At 39.0% G+C, this 22386-nt stretch overlaps 1 protein-coding gene across 1 annotated transcript in view; it reads left to right on the forward strand.

The window, feature by feature from the left end:
- The window catches only part of LOC111874711 (probable citrate synthase 2, mitochondrial), a 42230-nt gene extending 20557 nt beyond the window's left edge, over window positions 1–21673 (forward strand). Inside the window, exons 4-9 of the mRNA XM_023870441.2 lie at window positions 1061–1249; window positions 4288–4487; window positions 11582–11714; window positions 16865–17068; window positions 18593–18697; window positions 20412–21673. Of these exons, the coding sequence (XP_023726209.1) occupies window positions 1061–1249; window positions 4288–4487; window positions 11582–11714; window positions 16865–17068; window positions 18593–18697; window positions 20412–20573 (993 nt within the window). The 3' untranslated portion in view covers window positions 20574–21673. The remainder of the gene's footprint in view (window positions 1–1060; window positions 1250–4287; window positions 4488–11581; window positions 11715–16864; window positions 17069–18592; window positions 18698–20411) is intronic.
- The last annotated feature ends 713 nt before the right edge of the window (window positions 21674–22386 follow it).

Below are 22386 nucleotides of genomic sequence, written 5' to 3' on the forward strand. Positions count from 1 at the left end.
TTTTCTTGGCCTTGTTGTGGTAATGAATGATTCTTAAAGTCACTTATTTTGAACATATAATATAGCTTAGGGTTTCTTCATAAAATTATTAATGCCCTCTTCCTTTCACTTCTTTCCCTTCTTCATTGTAAGCAAAATTTGTGTCCTGAGTGATGTGTTATTTATATTCTACATAAATGTATAAAATTATATATGCCTTTCTTCCTGCCTGATATATTTTCAGTGATAGTGAATAACCTCATCTTATTTTCATACACGGCCACATGGATCATAATAGCATTTAGGTAAAAATAAAGGTAAAGCTATCCCAATAAGACATGGATCATAATAACATTAAGGTAAAAAAAAAGAAAGGTAAAGCTATCCCAGTAAAACACTGTGGAGGCCCATAAGGTTGTGGAATGTTGAGGCTGTCACATTTTCTAGATAGTCAACTCACAGATGGCAGTGAGGTCAGCCTTAAGCCGTGGCCACCCTTTACCCCCAGGAAGATTCTTGGTACTCATTTCTGTTGGAGGCTGAGTTGACCCCAGGGCCGTAATGTGGCTGGAGGGATTAGATCAATTGAAAAATCGAAAGACCTCATCGGGAGTCAAATCTGCGACCTTCTGGCTTGTAGTACAATGCCTCAACCAACTATGCTACCTTGTGCCCCCCTCCCCCACATAATAGCATTTATGTATAACTAAATATAATGCCAACATACAGCAGCCACACTTCTTTAGTTACAACACTTTTTGTGACCTACCTGCGATGACAAAATAAAGAGACTTTCAGAATCGCTGTTGCAGGAGCTCCAGAAAATTATGCAAACAAGAAATTGTTGTTGGGGCTGCAGTATCTGAAGGAATAATGATTACTTATGCTAAGTGACATATCCAGTGACTTGAAGGCGCCATTCAAGTACTAGACATTTTTTTTGACAGATCAGAAATATTCTCCTTGTATTGTACAACTGATGGTCCTTGTCTTTGTGGTATATAGTTTTCTACTTCATTGCATTTGAAAAAATGTAAGGAACCTTTTGAACAACCAATTTATTCATTATATTGTTGTGTAGGTGCAAGCTGTCTCAAAAGAATGGGCAACACGTGCATCGCTGCCATCACATGTTGTGACACTACTGAACAACTTCCCTACAACCCTGCATCCCATGTCTCAATTCAGCAGTGCAATTACAGCACTCAATTCAGAAAGCAGGTTTGCTGAGGCTTACTCCTCTGGTGTACACAAATCAAAATACTGGGAGGTGAGCTAAGACATTTTTGCTGGAATATTAATACTAGGTTTAAACTGCATCAAAGATTGGTGGTTAAATTATATCAGTGATGACACTTGATTACATGGGAAAAGAATATACAAGCACATACAGACACATACATTTTAACCTTTAGGAGATGGCATTTAAACCCCCAGCATATAGGCTGCTGGCAGGGGTTTTTAAGCACTTTAACCTTTGGAAGATGGCATTCAAAACCTCAGCATATTAGCTGCTGGCAGGGGTTTTTAAGTACTTTATCCTAACCTTTAGGAGAAGGCATTTAAACCTCTTGCATATTGGCTGCTGGCTGAGGTTTTTAAATGCCTTTAAATATCCTAGGTACAGTGGTTCAGAAAATACGTTGTATTTACAGTATTGTAACGGTCTATTGTAGCGTTTCCATAGAAGTTACTCCTCTGGTTTGCCGACAGTATTTTTAAGATAAAAACTGGATTGTTATGAATTAACCCATAACTTATATTTGAAATTTTGAAATGACCAGTCTAGAATAAGTTTCATCATTTGACCTGATTTTATGTTTAGCTCTGAAATGTGCCACAGATTTTTACAACAACTGTACATTGGTTGATGGGTGTGTGTCTGTAACCATGACCCTTCTATACAATGATTTAACCGTTATAAGAGAATTGGGCATACCATAGGGTAACATTCATTCATGATTCCCAGTTAGGTTTGTTGCAACTGGAAGCAGATGACCAGCTCAGTGTATTTCAAACTCTCCAAATGCAATTTGAGTTTTATATCTCTTCTCTGATTTATAAGAACCATGACATTGTCAGAGAGGAGTTCAAGAGAGAACTCTTTGACAAAGACAAGATCGAGCCGATACTTGACAGTGACTAAGATGTGACTGAGGAAAACTGATAAAACAACTGAGGAAGGTGGCATGATAGAACAAATGCCAGTTCTACCCCACCAAGAAGTATAGAAGTAAAGTCTTATAATGGACCAGTTAGTTGAGGGTGTCCATGACAATAGATATGACACTTCTGAAAATAAGGTGATAACCAGCCCAACCTTTACCTCATGGGATATTGAATTGGGGACAAGTGACAGGTCAGAGAAGCATTAACATCCATCCTTTCACTAGTGACATGACTTGCAAGGGACAGAATGTGGGACCCCACATAAATAAAGACTCAACTCCACATGGTGTTTTCATATTGTATTTTGCAGCTGTTATCAATTTTTTCATGAAGATCAATTGATATTAAAGCCCTGGTATTTAGAAGTGACAGTCCTCTGACATGGAGTATTGGTAGTGGCGGGGAGAGCTCCAGCATGCTGACAAATATGGAGGAGAATGTAGTACAGGCGTTCTCAAAAGGAAATAATTTCTTACTTCATAGTGTTGCATAGTGTTGGTGGTTTATTATGCACTATACACTATTATACACTTTTCACTGTTATATACAGGAAGAGCTTATTTACATATTACACAGGTCTATTCTAAAGGGGCAACACCGGCAACGTCCGCATAGATCATCTCCACATGCCTGTCCTTCCTTGTCATTAATTGTTCTTCGCACCACAGACTCGTTAAAGTTGTCCAAAGTGGCTAGTTGAGATTTGCTAGGTCTTTCTTTATATGGTGTCAAAAAGGAAGTGGAAGCCCCAGATTCAGTATTTTTTGTTTCTCTTATTAGTCTTCTGACACTACTTTCCGATACACCTGTTGCCTTTACTACTTCCACTCCTATGTTCTTCACTGTAATTGTTGGCCTGGCCTCTTTCATATACTTATATACATTACTAACAATTTCTCTTGATTGTGAATGCAACACTTGCACTCAATTTACTTCGTGTAGGTGGCATGTTAAAGGAGATAGAAAAAATGTGCAAATATAAATAAACAAAATAGAAAATCAACGAATAAAAATAAACAATAAAATAAAATATTAATTCAGTAAATAGAGAATAATACACTCAAATACAAGTCCAAGAGTCAAAACTTTTTAACTTGACTGTACAAGGAAGAATGCTCTTAACTTGAGAAGTCTGCTCGCACTGAAAACAAACAAATGACTAATCAACAACACCCCTCAACTTTCACAAATGGACCTGCCCATTCACTGCGCAGCTTTTCCTGGACTGTCACTTCTAAATACTAGCACTATACCAGCAGTATGTGGATTTCCTTGACGATGGGCCTTCTCGTGTACCTGACATCACTGAGTTTGAAATGTTTCTATTTCTGGCAGTTACTGTTCATATGGGGCATGACATATGTGATGATGATCTGAAAGCCTATTTGCTGATTACTGAACAGTTCTTTTGGACTTTTTGTGGCAAAATAATGAGATGCGACAAATTTCTTCATTCTTACATTTATCCACTCTTCAAACGATGATGCTTTTGACAGTAATGATTCAGGCTGTGGCGGACTATGGAAAATATGACAAATTTTTGACGTGCTGAATGACACATATTCAAATTATTACACTCCTAAACATCTGGCTGTGGACAAAGTTATAATACTTTCCAAGGGGCGGGTAATTTTCAGACAGTACATACCCAAGAAACAAACCGTTTGGAATACTGTTGATTGTTATATTTTCGCCATAAACTGTGCATAATTCATGATGGATTTTCACAACACTCATGTTTTTAGGATGAAGAAAGCAGCTTAGAGCACGAATTTCACAGCTTATGGGCTTATCAGTCACAGGACACATCATAACTCACTTTGTAGAGACAAGAACAAACACTATGTGACCAGTTTTATGATAGTTTACAAGGCAGTTAATTGTGTGATGCTATCTCACATGCGCTAGCTCTCTTCTGCACCCACAATAGTTGACTAAAATAAATGGCGGTTACCTTTCGAATAGCCCTCATACAAGGTGAACAGTTTCCTCCCACCCCCTTTAATTGAATGATGCTGTAGATTTGACATTTAGTAGCTGTGCGTTTAAAAGCAGTATATTTGTATGTATGCTACATCCACTGCATAGAAGTCTGCTGTTAGTATGAAGTAGTATTAAACCCTTATTATTTTTTAACAGTATGTATACGAAGATGCTATGGATCTCATTGCAAAATTGCCTGTCGTAGCAGCAACTATCTACCGCAACACATACCGTGATGGTAAGGGTGTTGGGGCCATTGATACTAGCAAGGACTGGAGTCAAAACTTCTGTGAAATGTTGGGCTATGATAATCAAGAGTTTACAGAACTTATGAGGTTGTACCTCACAATTCACAGGTATGCTGTATAATCCAGGTTTAATTGAACTCTTAGATTTTACCTCATGATTCACAGGTAGAGAAATCTGAGATGTGTGTAAAGAATTCTTGAAAAATTATTTTGTTGAAACGACAATTATCATCTTGTTCACTTACTAGTCAGTACTAGTCACTGCCGTCAGTAATTTTTAGTAAGTGTTCCTTGCACCATTCCTCCACTGTTGAAGAGTGCTGTTTTGCACTCTGCCAATAACAGTTTTGTACACAACACTGTCGCTATTTGAAACTGTCGATCCAGTCCCTAGAAGCTTTAAAATCTTCAGTGCTGAACCTTGCGGCAATATGGTGGAGTGTGCCACTGATTGCTGAATTGCTGCCTTTAGCTTATTTAAAACATGCAGACAACAAATTCTTCATTTTGTCAAGTGTTGACTGTTTCAGGCTCTTTCTTTGGCCAGAGAACCTGGTACATTGTGTATAACACTTATTGACGTCTTTCCTGCCTTAGCAGTAGTTTTCAGTGTTGACAGAACAATTCCTAATCTGGCAGCCCATGCAACTGTTTCCTCATTAGTGTTCACTTGGGCTGGAATGTTCTTGAATAGAGAAGTTTTTCCCCTTTTTTTGTTCACTCACCTTGAAGGAGAACCAGTCACAATCAGAAAGTAAAATAAATCTGTTCGCTAGTTTAATGTGCAGTAGATTGACAGAGCCCATATTAGGTGGGTCCCTTGTCACCAGGGCATGGCACATCCTCAGGTTGTGGATGGAGGAGATGCCCTCCAGTTTTGGAGGGAAGCTGTGAATATATTGAATATGCAGTCGGAGACAGCCGACAAGGGGTGGCCCTCCAGCTTGGGTGTTGGGCGTGGGGCTAACAACTCCTCACCATAAAAAATAAATATGTTACGAAAATGAACACAAAGCCTTGGACCAGGACGGATTCCTTGGATAAATGACCTAAGCTAAAGAAAATGGATATGAGATTTGGCACTTGGAATGTTCAAAGTTTGTATAGGGCAGGTTCACTCAGGGCAGTGGCAGAAGAAATCTTAAAATATAAGTTAGATGTAGCGGGGGTACAGGAGGTCAGATGGGATGGAGGTGGCGTCGCACCAGCAGGAGACTATACATTTTTCTGTGGAAAGGGGAATGGAAATCATGAACTAGGTACAGGTTTTTTCATACATAAGAGAATTGTATCAGCAGTTAAGAGGGTAGAGTTCGTTAGTGATAGGATTTCATATATCATACTAAAAGGTCGCTGGTGTGATATCATTGTTATGAATGTTCACGCCCCAACAGAAGATAAAATAAAACCTCCATACGGACAATATATGCTTGTGCTCTACCCAATTCCTTGATTATAGATCCAAACTGACCATAAACTAGCCTGCTGATGTTGTTGGGCGGACAATATTAAAATGGATCTGAGAGAGATAGGATGGGATGGTATTGATTGGATTGATCTGGCTCAGGATAGGGACCAGGGGAGGGCTCTTGTGAACACAGTAATGAACCTTCAGGTTCCATAAAATGCTGGGAAATTCTTGAGTAGCTGCAGAATTGGCGGCTCCTCCAGAAGGGCTCAGCTCCATGAGTAAATACGATTCACAGAGCAACACTGGCACAACGACTTAATAATAAGACATGGAATTTGCAGTCACTTATAATGAATTGTAACCAGAAAATAAAGTAAAAGTGTTTGTCAGTTCAGTCTGAAGTAGATTCAAAGAGGAGCAACTAATATAAGAACGTAATAAGCACATGGTACTTACTGTGGCATAAAATTTCCATTACAAACCATTCCTTATTATGCAGGGTTCGTGATGGTGGGGAACATGGCTCAGTTCTGCTGGCATATCCTTGAAACCATGCAATAGTAAGTGTACACAAAGACAATAGAGGAGACTGGAAGTTACGACTGAACATAAATTTTTTCTTGATTTCCAGTTTAAAAGCATTTAAAACATCACCAGGCTAGTTTATAGTCAGTTTGGATGTATAATCAAGGAATCAAGCATATATTGCCCGTATGGAGGTTTTGGCAGGACCAGTAAAAACTTTTGTAGAATCAAGGAAAGCATGAATATAAGATCAAGGTTTTGCTATAAGTGGCACCCAATGCAGGGTCACCATATGTTTATAATTTCGTGATCATCATCATCATCATCAGTAATCTGTCAGACGACAGGTCCACAGTCTCTTCCAAAACAGTTCCTCCACTTAATGCGATCTAGAGCTTTCTCCTTCAAATGACAGTATCCTCTTCTGTCCCCAAGGTAATCCAGCATCTTCTTACGTCTTCTTCCTCGTCTTCTTGTCACTTCTATCCGCCCCTCTATCTTTCCTTCAATAACTTCTTTTAGAAGGCAGTTTCTGCGTAATACATGACCAATCCAATTAGCCTTCCGTTTTCTTATTTCGTGTAGGATATTCCTCTGCTCACTGACTCTATTAACACTTCTTCATTTCTCACATAATCGGTCCAACTGATCTTCTCCATCCTTCTCCAACACTACATTTCAAAACTTTCCAGATGTTTCTGATCTACTGCCCTAAGTGTCCATGTTTCAGCCCCATACAGAGCTATGCTCCAAATGTAGCATTTCACTAGTTTCTTCCTCAAATTTAAGTCCAATTTGCTGGTAAAAAGATTCTTCTTCTTGCTAAATGCAGCTTTTGCCATGGCAATCCTGGATTTAATTTCACAAGTACACCTTCCATCATCTGTTAACAAGCTACCCAAATATTTAAAACATTTCACATTCTCCACTTGTTTTTGGTCTATCTTTATTGTGACTGGGGTTGGTTGTCTCGAAATTTTCATTACTTTTGTTTTCTCCACATTCATTTCCATGCCATAGCACCTTCCAATTTCAATTAGTCTATCAATCATGCCCTGTAGCACAGTTTCTTCCTTAGCCATTAACACAAGGTCATCTGCATATTTCACAGTTTGAATAATTTGCCCTCCTACTTTGAAGTCACCGAGCCCATCCAGAGCTTCCTTGGTAAGGCATTCGCTGTACAAGTTGAACAGAATTGGTGATAAACAGCATCCTTGTCGAACTCCTCTTCCAATCTGCACACTTCCTGTCTCCCCCCTGTCCAGTCGTACTCTAACTTTCTGATCCATGTACAATTTGCTAATCAATCTTCTTTCATGCCAATCGATACCTGTTTCTTTCAGGATCTGCATTAATTTGGTCCAGTTTACCCGGTCAAATGCCTTCTGCCAGTCTATGAAGCAAACACACAGTTCTTCATCTATCTCCAAAGTTCGTTCCGCTATAATTCTCATCATCCCAATTGCATCCCTGGTTCCTTTTCCTCTTCTAAATCCAAACTGATCTTCTCCAAGTACATCCTCTATTTTCCTTTCAATTCTTCTTTTAAGTATCTTTGCTATTATCTTTGCTGTATGTGCAATAAGACTTATTGTGCGATGGTCGCTGCATTTTGTAGCTTTTGTCTTTTTCTTTAAGGCAATCATTGTAACTTCTGTAAAGTCCTTGGGCCACTCTCCACTTTCATATATGGTGTTCATTAGTTTTGTCAGTGTTTTCAAACCACCTTCTCCCAGTAACTTGAGCACATCTCCAGGTACATCATCATCTCCTGTAGCCTTTCCCTTCCTCATTTCCTTGATAGCTTTTTCCACCTCACTTTGTAAAATATATGGTCCTTTCTCGTCTGTATCTACTTCTTCTTCCGGTTCAACTTCTAAGGTTTCTGGATGATTAGGTTGATCATATAGTTCTGTAATATAATTTTCCCAAATTTTCAGCACTTGCCTCTGATCTACTATTCTATTCCCCTGGGAGTCTTCGATGCCAACATTTTGAATCCCATGATTCTCTTTCCATCCTAGTTCTTTTGTCTTCATGTACATCAAATCATAACGGCCTGTTCTTTGAAATTCCATAATCTCATTACATATCTTCTCAAGATATTCCTTTTTGGCCCTGTCCGTGGCTCTTTTCAATTCATTCCTCAGTCTCCTGTATTTCCTCCTGCCTTCTTCATTGTTGACATTCTTCCATTTCCTTCGCTCCTCCATTTTACTCATCATCTCCTGTGTAACCCATGGTTTTCTTGCTATCTTCTCAACTTTACCTACCAAATCACTGATAGTATCTAACATGCATTCTTTTATATCGTTCCACTGCGCTTCAGCATTTCCGCTTTCACCTTCAATTGCACCGAGTTTCTCTTCTAGAGTCTCTTGCACGCTTTGTCTTTGAGCATATAACTTCTCCAAATCCCATCTGGGTCTGCGCTTTTGAAATCTTATAATTTTCTTCAACCTGGTTCGGAACTTGGCAACCAGCAAGTTGTGGTCAGAGTCAATATCTGCCCCAGGAAGCGTCTTCACATCCTTCACACTGTTTCTGAATCGATGTTTCACAAGGATGTAGTCCAGCTGATGCCTCTTCCAATCCCCAGGTGCCTTCCATGTGTAAATTCTTCTCTTTGGCTTCTTGAACCAAGTGTTGGTAACAATCAATCCATTTCGTTCACAAAAGTCAATAAGCATTTGACCTCTGTGATTCCGTCTTCCTAGTCCATGTGATCCAACAATATTCTGATATGATTCATCTCCAGCAATGCTATTCCAGTCTCCTAATATGATGCTCTTTGTGTCACCTCTTCCATCTTCCTGAAGAATTTCTTCAATTGTGTCATACACTTTTTCCACTTCATCATCTTCATACTCTGATGTTGGCATGTACACTTGTATAATCAGTATATCTACCGGTTCCGCCTTTAACTTCAGAGCAATAATTCTGTCATTACAAACAATCTTCTTAACAACACTCCTCACTACACTTTTATGCACCACTATTGCCACACCTCTTTCAGCCCGTTCACCTCCAGAATAATACACTGTATAATCACCACTTCTTATTTCCCCCTGTCATTTCCACCGCACTTTGCTGACACCTAAAACAGACACCTCATTCTTCTCCATTTCCGTTTTCAAATTCTCCAATTTGCCTGCTTGATTCAAGGTCCTTACATTCCATGTTCCAATCTTGTAGCCATGATGTTCCTTCTGATCTTCTCACTTTTTCTTGTTGTAACGCCTGCGTGATATTTCCTCTAGAAACACTCCCCCCCCGGAGATCCGATTGGGGGAGTAGTTTACCTCCGGATTGATTCGTCTCCAGAGGAAACATCTCACATACATGGTATTTCTGTTTTTGGAAAGAGACTATCCAGGAAAAGTGATAATGTGGTAGTCTTTCCATTTGCTTTCCACATCGCAGTACAGCAGCTGTTCAAACCACTCTGGTCACGCCGGTTGCTATATGAACTTGAACCATCTCGAGCATCATTTGCTCTGTCCTTCAAGTCGCTACTGATGACACTACTTCCAGCATCAGTTTTTGGTATCTCTCTTCGTCTGATGCCTACCCTTTGACCTGTCCAGCAAGGGAGGCCCTGCCAGTAGCTACGCTACCACTGGTATAGCTCTCAGGGTCCTTGGCATACTCAAACCCCCTCACCACAATAAGGTGGAGACACCAACAAGGGGGAATTTCATGATATTTGTGAACAAAAATTGTATTCATGGAGATGATAAGGAGATTCCCTTAAAAGATGTATTGCTGTACATGTTTCATTCTTTTGCTGTTGAATAAGGTTATACGCAATCACTACTTGCCACCTTTGATAATCACAGATTCAGTAATATCAAACAAACAAACATTGCATTGCACAGTTCTCTTGATTTTGTTAGCTGAAATTGCCAGATTATGACTGCACGAGTTATGTCCTGGTGCTGTCCATATTCTGTTCATAGGCAGTATTATAACAGCACAGAAAACTAGCTGCTTCTTCAGGTCCATACTTCATTTGACAAATGGATGCATTCACCCATTATCCTAGTCCAGCCTGACAGTAAATTTCACAGACAACATAAGGAATTACTGTTCAAAACACAACTGCATGCCATGTTTCAAAAGAATTAGTTGCTGGCCCTAATGGCAATAACAAGAATTAGAGGACAAAGAAATACTAAAGGACTAAGAACCAACAGTGGTAGCAGAACCCAAATATTTAATGCCATAGTACCAAAGCTTGACCCATTTCTCTCCACCTCTGATCCTCATAACCTATCACACGGACTTGCGGAATTTACTCCACATAAAGATTTATATTTTGGACATAGCAACATATATGCTGTGTAAGATTTGAGGTTTTCACGGCGGTGACTATGAAGAAAGCAGTCTTCTGGGCACTGTGTAGATGTGGTGTTAACCGACGTTTCGGAGGAACATATCGCCTCCATCTTCAGGGTAGAAGGAAAAATAAGAAATCTGCAAGCGAAGAGACTGTGAGAACCGGTACAAGCAGACTGCTTGACTTTCAGTAGAATGTATGTTGAAGAAAACAGTCTTCTGGGATGTGGCTCTGTGTAGATGTGGTGTTAACCGACGTTCCTCCGAAACGTCGGTTAACACCACATCTACACAGTGCCACTTCCCAGAAGACTGCTTTCTTCAACATATATTCTATTGAAAGTCAAGTGACATTTTGGAGGAACATGTCGCCTCCATCTTCAGGGTTGAAGAGTAAACCAGGCAAGAAATCAGTATGAAGTAGGCAGCAAGTTAAGCACCCCTACCTTTAGGCAAGAAAACCAAGCTGGTTGATTTAACAGTAATGCTTTAGATTTGTATTCAGATTGTGGCCAGGACATGGTCTGTTGTGGATTTTACACGGTTTTTCCTTAGTTCCCTGGGCAGATTCCAGGATAGCACCTTGATTAGGCCACAACCACTTCCTTCCAGATCCTTTCCCATTCGTCAGTCATACCACTAAGCCATATACATTGTCAATAAACCACAAAATAGACAAGAACTTTTGGTGAAAATGAATGCCGTACTTTTACCATTGATAATATTTTGTGTAATTTTCATGGGAAATGCATCATAGCAGCATGTTATGGGGTACTTTTAAAATATATTCTATGAAATTAGCAGTTAATGAATAGGATATTTTGATGATATCTTATATAATGTTAACTTTTAGTTTTATACAGTAAATATCTTTTTGAAACTCGAGAGTTGGACAGCTAATATATACGATATTTGTCTTTTTCAGTGATCATGAGGGAGGCAATGTGAGTGCTCATACTGTTCATCTTGTGGGCTCTGCACTGTCTGATCCATACCTATCATTTGCAGCTGGTATGAATGGTCTTGCAGGTCCCCTTCATGGTTTGGCAAATCAGGAGGTGAGTGGTGATGTCCCAGATTTTGATTTTATGGGATGAAATGCACATGTTTTACATGTGGAGACAAACCAGTAATAGGTTCTGAACATTAATCTATTAATTCATGATAACACCAGGCTTAATTCTCAATTTAGTAACTTTATGGAACAAAGTTCTCTTTGAGATGATAATAGTCGCTCAGCTAGCCAAGAAATTCCGTACCTTTTATGGAATACAAAGGTGCATTACAGTGTTCACAAGAACTTACCATTGGTTCATATCCTGATCCAAGTGAATTCATTCCACTTGCTCCCATGCTGTTTATTTAAGATCCATTTTAATATCATCCCATTTATAGCTAGGTCTTCCAAGTAATCTCTTCGCTTCAGGCCTTATAAATTTTTCATCTCACCTGTGCACGTAAGATCGAAGCTTTCACAATGGCTAAAGTTAAATCTTCTCAGGCCGTTGGCCATGTCGGTTGGTAAAAGGGAAAATTGTTCCAGGGATCATCAGGTCTTGATAATTGGGACAGATATGGTCCAGAAACTTTAGTCATTTTTAACTAATTGATGTGTCTGAAAGCCTGAAAAGATTTGAGTAAGCTCCCATTCATGCTACATGCCCTGCCGATCTCATACTTTGTGATATGATCATCCTAATAATTATTTGATAATGAGTGCAAATTATGGTGAAGTTCCTCATTATGCAACTTTCTGCACCCTCCCAGTGATTCTTCTTATGCAGGTCCAAACATTCTCAGCAGCCCGTTCTCAAACATTCATAATCTTATGTTATTGTCTTGATGTAAGGTAAAGTTACCCCTTTAACAGGACTTGGAGGCTCATAGGGTTGTCAGCCTTATGCCATGGCCACCCTTTAGCCCCAGGAAGGTTCCTGGAACTCATTTCTGTTAGAGGCTGAGTCAGTGTCATGGCCATAATGTAGCTGGAAGGATTAGATCAATTGAAAAATCCAATGACCTCATCAGGAAAAGAACCTGCCGCCTTCCGGCTTGTAGCATAATGCTCCAACCAATTATGCTACTGTGTGCCCCCCTTGCCTTGAAGTAGCAGATGAAATTTCACACTCATAGAACACAACAGGTAGTATGACAGTCCTGTATATTGTAATTTTTACATATGTAGATGTGGAATCATGATAAGTCATTATATTGAGTGTGTATGGGTTGGATGGCTGGGGTTCAGTTCCCAGCAGGGGCAAGGTTTTTCTCTCCACAGTGTCCAGACCGGCTCTGGGGCCTACCCAGACTCCCATCCAGGGGCTACTGGGAACTCTTTCTCCAAGAGTAAAGTGGCCAGGTTATGAAGTTGACCACCCACCTGCATCTAGTGCCAATGTTAAGAATGGTGGAGCTATACCTCCACTCCCCATATGTCATCATAGCATAGTGCGTAATTAATTAAGCACAGGGACAGCTTTACCCACTTCCTCTGTCTTTCTCTTTTCTTTTCGATAGCAGATGGAAAGACAAAGAATTCGGAGCTGATTGGTAGTTATCATTCTTAAATTCAGTCTGTTCTTAGACAGTCCTGCGTCACTTGTTTCACTTCATTTCCATACTGCTTTCTTCCTTAAGATCTATTTTCAGCCTGCTTATTTTTAAAAAATGAAAGAAAGCTTATGAGATCAATTTCCTGTCTGCCTATCCCCTCTCCCCCAATTACCAATCTAAACCCTGAGTATAGTCACATATACATGTGAGTTTTGAGTATAAAGGAGAATGGAGCAGCGTAGGTTGGCTCAACAGCATAGTAAATGGTGCAGCCACACCAGACTATATATTTTGCGTGAAGAAAATATTTTGAGTGATTCCTTTGATGTTTCTTGGGATGCATTGACTGCTCTTACCTTACACATGATTTGAGACTGCCAGAGATGATAGCTCTTACTGTCTCCCTCCCCCACTCATTCTCTTAATAAATCAAGAAGTATGAATGGTGCCAGAAGTGTTCTTGAAGAACAGAAATTTTTGGCTAAACCGTACTGTTAAATATGTACCAGTGCACATCCAGGAAGGAGAGAAGTGCTCATCATAGCAAAAATTCTAAAAATATACCTTTCGTATAATTGATGACTGTTGTAGCATGTGCAGCTGTTGCTGTGCAATAAGCTAATAAACAATGGTGTTATGCAACGAATCACTAAACGTATTCCCGCGGCAATGAATCCACACACAACGATTGAGTCACTGTTGAAAATTGTGTTTTGTACTCAGTCTCTTTAAAGTAGCTATAAGGAACACAGTTGGGGCAACCCAGTCAGTTGAAAGTCAGCCCGTGAAAGGAAGACTAGGAGGTTGATGTGAAATGGCTGCCAGCCTGGCAGTTGTCAGTTGAGAGTTCAGTTCTGTATGGGAGGCTGTGAAGATAAGACCTGAGTGTGTGAAGCTCAAGAATCTCCAGTGTTAAAATTTGTTGCCAGGATACAGCTAGTGGAGACTGTAATCGATGAAGGACACTAGGCTGCTCTGGTGATTTGTAAAGTTTGGAGATCAATGATAATGTTGTGCTTGTAGTTCTGAGTGGTGTATATAAATGCTCAATAAATCAAGTCACCAATCCAAACCCCATCTACAGCCACACCCCTAACTCATGGCTGAAGTTAATAGAGCTTCTCAGGCTGTTGCCTGTGCCAGTTGAGGTCAGTGATTATCTGTGAAATATTGGTCATCTTTAACCAACTGACACAGCCCAAGAACATTTAGTTGTGAAATGAATGGTTAGCAATCTGCATGTATTATTGACTTGTTCTATATCTGAGGCAGATGCCTCTATGGATTTTTTGGAACTATAAATAAATGACAATGACAGTGTGGCCAGAAAGTCCCAAAATGTAGCTGGCTACAAGTGCCATATAGTGACAGGAAGAAACTGCCTGCTGGAAGCACTTTGCAGGAGTAATAATTGTTGACCTTGTCAAGAAAGAATTCTTAACCAAACTCCTGTATGGTGTTCAGAGACAGGACCTGTAAGAGACCAGGCTTGTTCATGGGAACAAAACGATTAAGGAAATCCAGCAATTAACATGCTGTTAACCTGGTGTTAGTAAGGTGGGGTCTCATAGACCCCAAAGGTTTTAAATTGACTATAACTTTTTAAGAACGTGTGGCATTGAGTCATGCCTCAGTGTAGCTTCCCCTCGCGTAACCCGCTACTAGATGCCATATACGACAGGCTGTTGCGTGCAAGCAAATTTTGTGTGCAGATGTGTTAAATGTGCTGGGGTCCACCAGACCCAACTTACCAAAAGTGTGACTATATTTACTTCCAAAACTGAAGTTGTTTTCATGTACCGTATTTACGCATGTATAGGCCGCGTGCGTGTATAGGCCACAGCACGATTTTCAGACAGAAATTATAGAAAAAATAATTTTCTTGGAATATTATTTCAGGAGTAGAAATTATTCTGAAATTTGGCAACGTTTAACATTTTTTTTAAATGAAGTGTGATTTCGAATATTTCGAATATAAGGTGCACCCCAGTTTTCCTCTTGAATTTTTGGCAAAAAATGTGCGGCCTATACATGCGTAAATACGGTATATTCTACTATAATATTATCGTTACTGCTGTGTCTTATATATGTTTACATACCAAATATAAGCAAATATGTAGAGGGTATTTTGAGATATATTTTTTTTTGCCAGATGAGTTACGAGCAGGAAGAACAGAGGTTACGTCAACTTATAGATGACGCTTTGACAGACAAGGAGCCATTTAGCAGAGATAATGATAGTGAAATTGATTTAGAATTAGTCAGTAACCATGAGTCTGATACAGAACAAGTCTGTGAGGAAGAATCCACAGAGGGAGCCTTTTACTTGGCGAAAGATAAACAAGCAAGATGAGTAAAAACAAGTTAGAACCTCGAATAAGAACCTGAGCACATACCATAGTTAGCCAAGCCCCTGGTGTTCTGGGCAACGCAAAGAATGCAAAATCAGTTTTAGATTGCTGGGAGATATTTTTTTTCCTGATGACATGATAGACCTAATTTTGAAGAACACAAATAATGAAATAGAAAGAAAGCAAATAAATTACGCCAAAAATAATAAAAGACTGATATGAGTGAAATAAAGTTTGTGTTTGGAATTTTATATATAGCTGCTTTTATAAGTCTGGTCACCAGAATGTAGATGACCTATGGGCCACGGGCGGTACCGGTGTTGAATTATTTAGACGCACAAGTGTCACTTGTTCATTTCCGTTTTCTTCTTGGATGTCTACGATTTGACAACCAAGGTACTAGAACCAAACGAAGATCTTAAACCAAATTGGCTCCAGTTAGAGAAATTTTTGACAAGTTCAACGAAGTATATTAGTCTGTATATTCTTTAGGAGAAAACGTAATGATTGATGAAACGTTAGAAGTGTTTCGTGGACAGTGCAGCTTCTGGAAGTACATTCGAAGCAAACTGGCAAAGTATGGCCTGAAAGTATTTGTTTTGGTTGATGCCAAGTTCTTTTATACTTCTAAATTGGAAGTTTACATTGGCACACAGTCTGAAGGCCCGTACAAAGTTTCAAACACACCTTCTGTAGTTGTTACAAAGTTGATTGCACCTCCATCTGGATCAGGGCACACTGTGACTTTAGATAACTGGTTCACAAGTTACCCATTGGCTAAATCCTTGGTAGAAGATCATAAGCTATGGTGGCAACAATCAAGAAAAATAGAAGAGAATAGTCACCTGACTTCATCAATACCAAGCAAAGAAGCCCAATGACTACCATTTTTGCAATATCACCATAGCTTCACTTGCGCCAAAAAATATAATGAGTTCCACATTACATTATGATGATAATGTAGATGAGAGAACATCTAAACCGGGAATCATTCTGTTTCACGACCAAACAAAAGGTGGGGTTGATGTAGTCAACAGTATGTCTGGGGTCTGTGGGACCCCACCTTACCACTTTTGTTACATTTTCCCACCTCACCAGTGCCGGGTTAATAACATCCTGACCCAGCCCAATCCAGTGCACATCATGGTTCTTGAGATCTGTATTTATATTATCCTTCTTTCATACTACTTTGTACATGTCAAAAAATTATCTCTTCCTTAAGGTTTTCTAACCACCAATCTCATCCCCCTTGATTCAGTCACCCTAGAATATTAGACTTTCAGGTATGTCTTTGTATGTTTCAGGTGTTAATATTCCTCAAGAAAGTGCAGAAAGAACTAGGTGATAATGTATCAGATGATGCACTAAAGGAATTCATCTGGAAGACATTGAAGAGTGGGCAGGTTGTTCCAGGCTACGGTCATGCTGTCCTTCGTAAGACAGATCCTCGCTACACTTGCCAGAGGGAATTTGCACAGAAACATTTGCCCAATGACCCACTCTTCAAAGTAAGAAACTGCTGTCATATCTAGAGCTTGGATTACCAGTTGTATGCCTGCGGGCACCATGGTTCCCTCAAAAGGATTTTTGGGTGCCCACAAGATACTGAAAATATTTGTAGTAGTCTTGCTGATGATTGCAAAGCACGTAATTTCCATAGAATGAGATTAATCTCTCTGTAGTACTGAGAACTTCTAAATTGGTAGATTATGTTCAGGTTCACATTAATTTATGCATTCATGGGGAAATATTGCTGATATTGTGCAAGAAAATGATTTATTTTCTTACGTGAGATAGTATGTACCAAAACCAATATTTTAGATGTCTTGTAAATTTCTTGCTGTGAGAACAAAAATTGCAAAACTATTCATAATGTTATTATTCCAGTCCCTGTGGTGCTCACCGTAAATTATAACCTTCTAGTTACCTGTCCCCCAAAATAAGTTGACTCAGTCTGTTACAGGGATGGCTTTACCCTTCCCCCTTATTTCTTAACCATGTAACTATAGTTTTTCATTTACTTGTCATTGTGTACTACAAGGATAAGCAAATATATTCACTATATTGTCTTACTTTGGGGTAACTACTTGATGTCACCATCATGATATCACACATTGTAATACGTGATAGAGTCATTAAGTTCGTGGAATGTGGTTTTATCGCATCATATTAGTGGTATTCACATACACTTACTCAGATCCACATTGGCCCTCAAAATAGTTGCCATTGGCTGCTATGCAAGTCTGCAAATGTTGATATAGCTATCGAAAACATTGCTGAAACATATTGGCAGTAAATTCCCCTACAGCGCTTTGCAGCCATTCCACGAACTTATTGACTGTGGTAGTATATACTTGACTAGACTTTCGAGACTTTTTTTTAAAGTACAGCACTGTAAAACTCCTGTACGTGATCTTTACTTCTATGACAGATTGAGGCCTATCAATTGGAGGCTCTTTCAATCTATTTCTCGCAGCCAGTGAAAAGAATTACAAAAGAACACCACAATTTCTTAATTAATCTAAATTCCTGAGTGACTCAAAGACTGGAGCGGAGCTGGGACCATCAACATGAAATTACTTGGCAATTCAAAACAGTATCATGTAGTTAAGAGTTAAATTTGGTACAAATACAAGCTCTGCAATTCTGAACCAATACTGAGTAGAGGCATGGAATCAGGAAACCGAATAAACATTTTTGTGTACATACTTGGATCTGTTTTGCATAATTTGTGAGAGATTATTGAAATCTCTGGAGCCCTTCATTTTTATCATTTTTTAAAACATTTTTGTGTCATCCATTATATGTACAGTTTTGGATTCATTTATGCTAGAAATGTCTGGGCACCATGGTATTGTGTAATGGTCAGGGCCCAAAGTAGTGCAATTCTTGTTTCCAGCAGAAGGAAATCATTGTAAAAGTTAATATAGTTTGTTCCTAAGAATGTAGTTACAGGTAGTTTCCCTTTCAAAAAATAACATTGGGATGAATATATAAATAGATATTAATTACATCAATATATTGCTTTGCAGTTGGTGTCTCAGGTTTACAAGGTGGTTCCTCCCATTCTTATGGAGACTGGGAAGGTAAAGAATCCTTGGCCCAATGTGGATGCTCATTCAGGTGTCCTACTTCAGGTGAGTATGCTCATTATTTGATTTCATCAAAATTATAACAGATACAGTGAACGGCAGCTCCTTACTACAGAAAATTTTACTTGACTTAACAGCATAACCAAATACATATAGGTTCTTTGTGGTTTTCTCAGAGTTTCCAGGAGAATGACATGATAAGTGAAACTTCAATTTTATGAACCCGAATTTTACGTTTTTTTTTATAAATTTACATACTATTTGAATGGTCCCAGCCAAATTCTCTAACAGTAATGTTAAACTTTAATGGATTTTACATTTGTGCAACCTAATTAATCAATGTTGCAAACTTTCAGAAAAAAATACATAATTTTCTGTTCTATGCAACAGTTCATACATCAAATCCACTAGGAAGGGAGCAGATCAGAGCAACCAGTATACCAGCGAACTAACTAATACATATACATGCATTTTAGTCTTAATTTTGACCTCAATTTATCCTTCAACTAATACACATCAATTTCACTGATTATATCCAGTACCAACATAATTGGAGTAAAAGTAAATAATACCAAGAGTTTGTTACCAAGCATAATATTACATGTTACATAGTCATATTCAGAATATGATAACTCAGTAAGGGTCAAAACATGTCATGTTTTTAAGGTTTTAAGATTTTAATGTAAATAATCTATATTTGTATATTTTTATAAGAAATTGTTGTGTCGACGGATATAAAAATTCTCATTGTACATGACACAATAGGATGCAGCGCATAACAGATGCATATTGTTTGATTATGCATTTATTTTACCTAAGAGGATGAGGTGGGTAGGTCATGTAGCATGAATGGGGGAGACGAGGAATGCGTATAGGATATTGGTGGGAAAGCCAGAAGGAAGAGACCACTGGGAAGACCAAGGCATAGGTGGGTGGACAATATTAAAATGGATCTTAGAGAGATAGGATGGGATGGTATAGATTGGATAGATCTGGCTCAGGATAGGGACCAGTGGAGGGCTCTTGTGAACACTGTGATGAACCTTCGGGTTCCATAAAATGCTGGGAAATTCTTGAGTAGCTGCAGAATTGGTGGCTCCTCCAGAAGGGCTCAGCTCCATGAGTAAGTAAATGTGGCAAGATTTGTAGGACTGCATAAGTTACGCTTAGAACCTCTTATGTATTTAAGCCATATCTGTACCTACATTTTTTACCTACAGCATTTCTGAATTCAGGATTGCATTCATTCTGATGCCATCATCAGCGTTTGACATTTCCACCAGTATGGGCTGTCTTATGACAAAGCCTACTCTGCAATTCTCTGTTCACCCATTTCCTTTGTACCTGTTTCCTCTCTGTTTTGTATATATTCCCTCACTTGGATCTCTCCGGCTAGCTGTTATTTATTGTTGAATGGAGTTCTATGTCCATGTGTAACACCTTTCCTTATCGCCATTTAATTTGACCAACATTTCTTATACACTTCCTGATTTCAGATCTTGCCAAATAAATCTGGATTCATGCTTTATCCATTCTTATTAGTTTCTTCATACTGCGCAGAAACTTCATCTCTGTTTATAATCTTATTACATTTCTAAGTCAAGTTCTGCATTGTTACTTTATTCACCACACTTCATATTTTAAAATTCACATACATAGGTCTGATTATGTTTGTTTCATTGAGCAGCGAGCATTTCACATAGTTGAAATTGTGTCTCTTGATAATTAAGCTTATGACTTACTTTGTTCCTAATTTCAGTATTATGGTATGAAGGAGATGAACTACTACACAGTTTTGTTTGGTGTGTCTCGAGCTTTGGGAGTTCTGGCATCTCTGGTATGGGATAGGGCTCTGGGTCTTCCGATTGAGCGACCCAAGTCGCTTTCAACTGAAGGACTCATGAAGCAGCTCAAGGGTTAGAGACTCACCTAGCATGAGTGCGTAGAAGATGAGATTCAGAGCTATTAGTGTGAATACACTCAGTGTGTGCAGTCTTGCGTAGCTAGGCTGAGAACATAGGCCTCTTCATTTGTACCCTGAAAGTATTTTACAGTATGCAATAATAATTATTATGATGTGTATAGCACTTCAGGAAAATGAAATATGTTGACTTTAAAATTGAAAGCTGTTTCACTCGAGTGACTGTATTCTGCAGGTCGGATAAGCAGTATGGGGGGGGTGTAATTGAAAGAAACATGTTTCATATAGAATTGTGGACACCGCATGCAGGCAATGAAACTCACCTTTATGTAGTATGCAGATGAGGAGTGCCACTGAATCAGCACACAGGTGATATTGCAGGAAATTATTTTCCCAACACCAACCATTGGACATTAAAGTAATTCTAGCGGTTGTGTGCATGAACATACGCGCGTGTGTGTGTGAATGAATGGTAGTATGAAGTTAAAGTAATTTAATTTTGTAGGGTTCAGTTCTTGTTAGAATTTTTGTAAGGCTATGAGAACCCTTCCTTGGGAACAGGTATGTTAAAATTATTTGCACTTTTTTCTTCCAAGTTCTTACAGGATTTCTGAAAATTTTGATATTAGAATTTGTAGTTATTTATATATTTCACTAGTATTTAATTTCTGTGCAAATTATTATAGAAACTTGGAGGTCAAAATGCTGAAAGTAACTGTTTACTGAAAGGATTCCATAGTTAAGAATAGCCATAAGCAGAAAACTGTATTGGATCATGTTTTAGTTATACCTTAAGAGTCTTCATAGTTATGACAAAGTTTCATGTTTTGTGTGAGAATTGTTAAGTCAGTTTACAAAATGCTTTCACATTCATCATTAAATGCTCAGTTGTAAATATTATACTGCAGCATCCTTTTGCACTTTGTATTTTAAATTAGTACTCACACCTTCAGAAGCATTTGTCTCTTCCTATTATTCGAACACTGCATGTTCACAGCTACAGACAGCACCAAAGAAAACCCATATACACCTGGACCACAACATGTGCATACAACAAAATAATTACAGCATGAAGTATTTTACACCCTAAAATGCAAAGTGTAGCAGCTTGACACTGGGCCAGCAGTTTCATCTACAACTTGCACATCTAATGGTGGCCAATTGGGCTGATTCATGTAGTTGTCACATGTTGGGTATGGCACGCGACAAATAACTATGGGTGGGTCTCGGATTCAGCGAATCTTTATTGGACGCTTCACTTATACACTTACGAGTACAATTATTATCCACTGCTTCGCTGTTATGATTACTTCTTGTACCACTGATCTTGGCTCTGATCTCTTCAGTAGCGGCTATTCCCAGACTTACTTCCATATCTCTCGGCATCTGCCACGAGACTGTCTGGCGAATGCATTCAACCCCTTTTTATACCCTTGGCCGCTGCTATGCAAATGAACCCTCTGTTATAAGGATGGAAACGCTGCTTTGTTGATTCTGCGATTCCTATGCAACGACCCACTGTTATTGTGTTGTCTCTGTGGGAACTCTCCGTGTATTCGTTGTAACCGTGGAGATTCGACGCTCTCAACGCAACGGCTCACTGTTGTTGCGTTACTGTGGAAGTGTCTTTTCCGAACACGTTACATAGTGTTTGAATAGTAGAAAGAGATTAATGCTATTGAAGTGTGAATTTTAATACCAAGAGAGTTCCACAGGAACAATGAGAAGTTTCAAGTGCTAATGTAAATATAGAGGGCTGGAATCAGGCTTTTCCTTGTGCATACCAAATGGACATTATATATGTGTGTATGTA

This window comes from Cryptotermes secundus, unplaced genomic scaffold, assembly GCF_002891405.2.
Source record: "Cryptotermes secundus unplaced genomic scaffold, Csec_1.0 scaffold177, whole genome shotgun sequence".
In the NCBI taxonomy this organism is placed as follows: Eukaryota; Metazoa; Arthropoda; class Insecta; order Blattodea; family Kalotermitidae; genus Cryptotermes; species Cryptotermes secundus.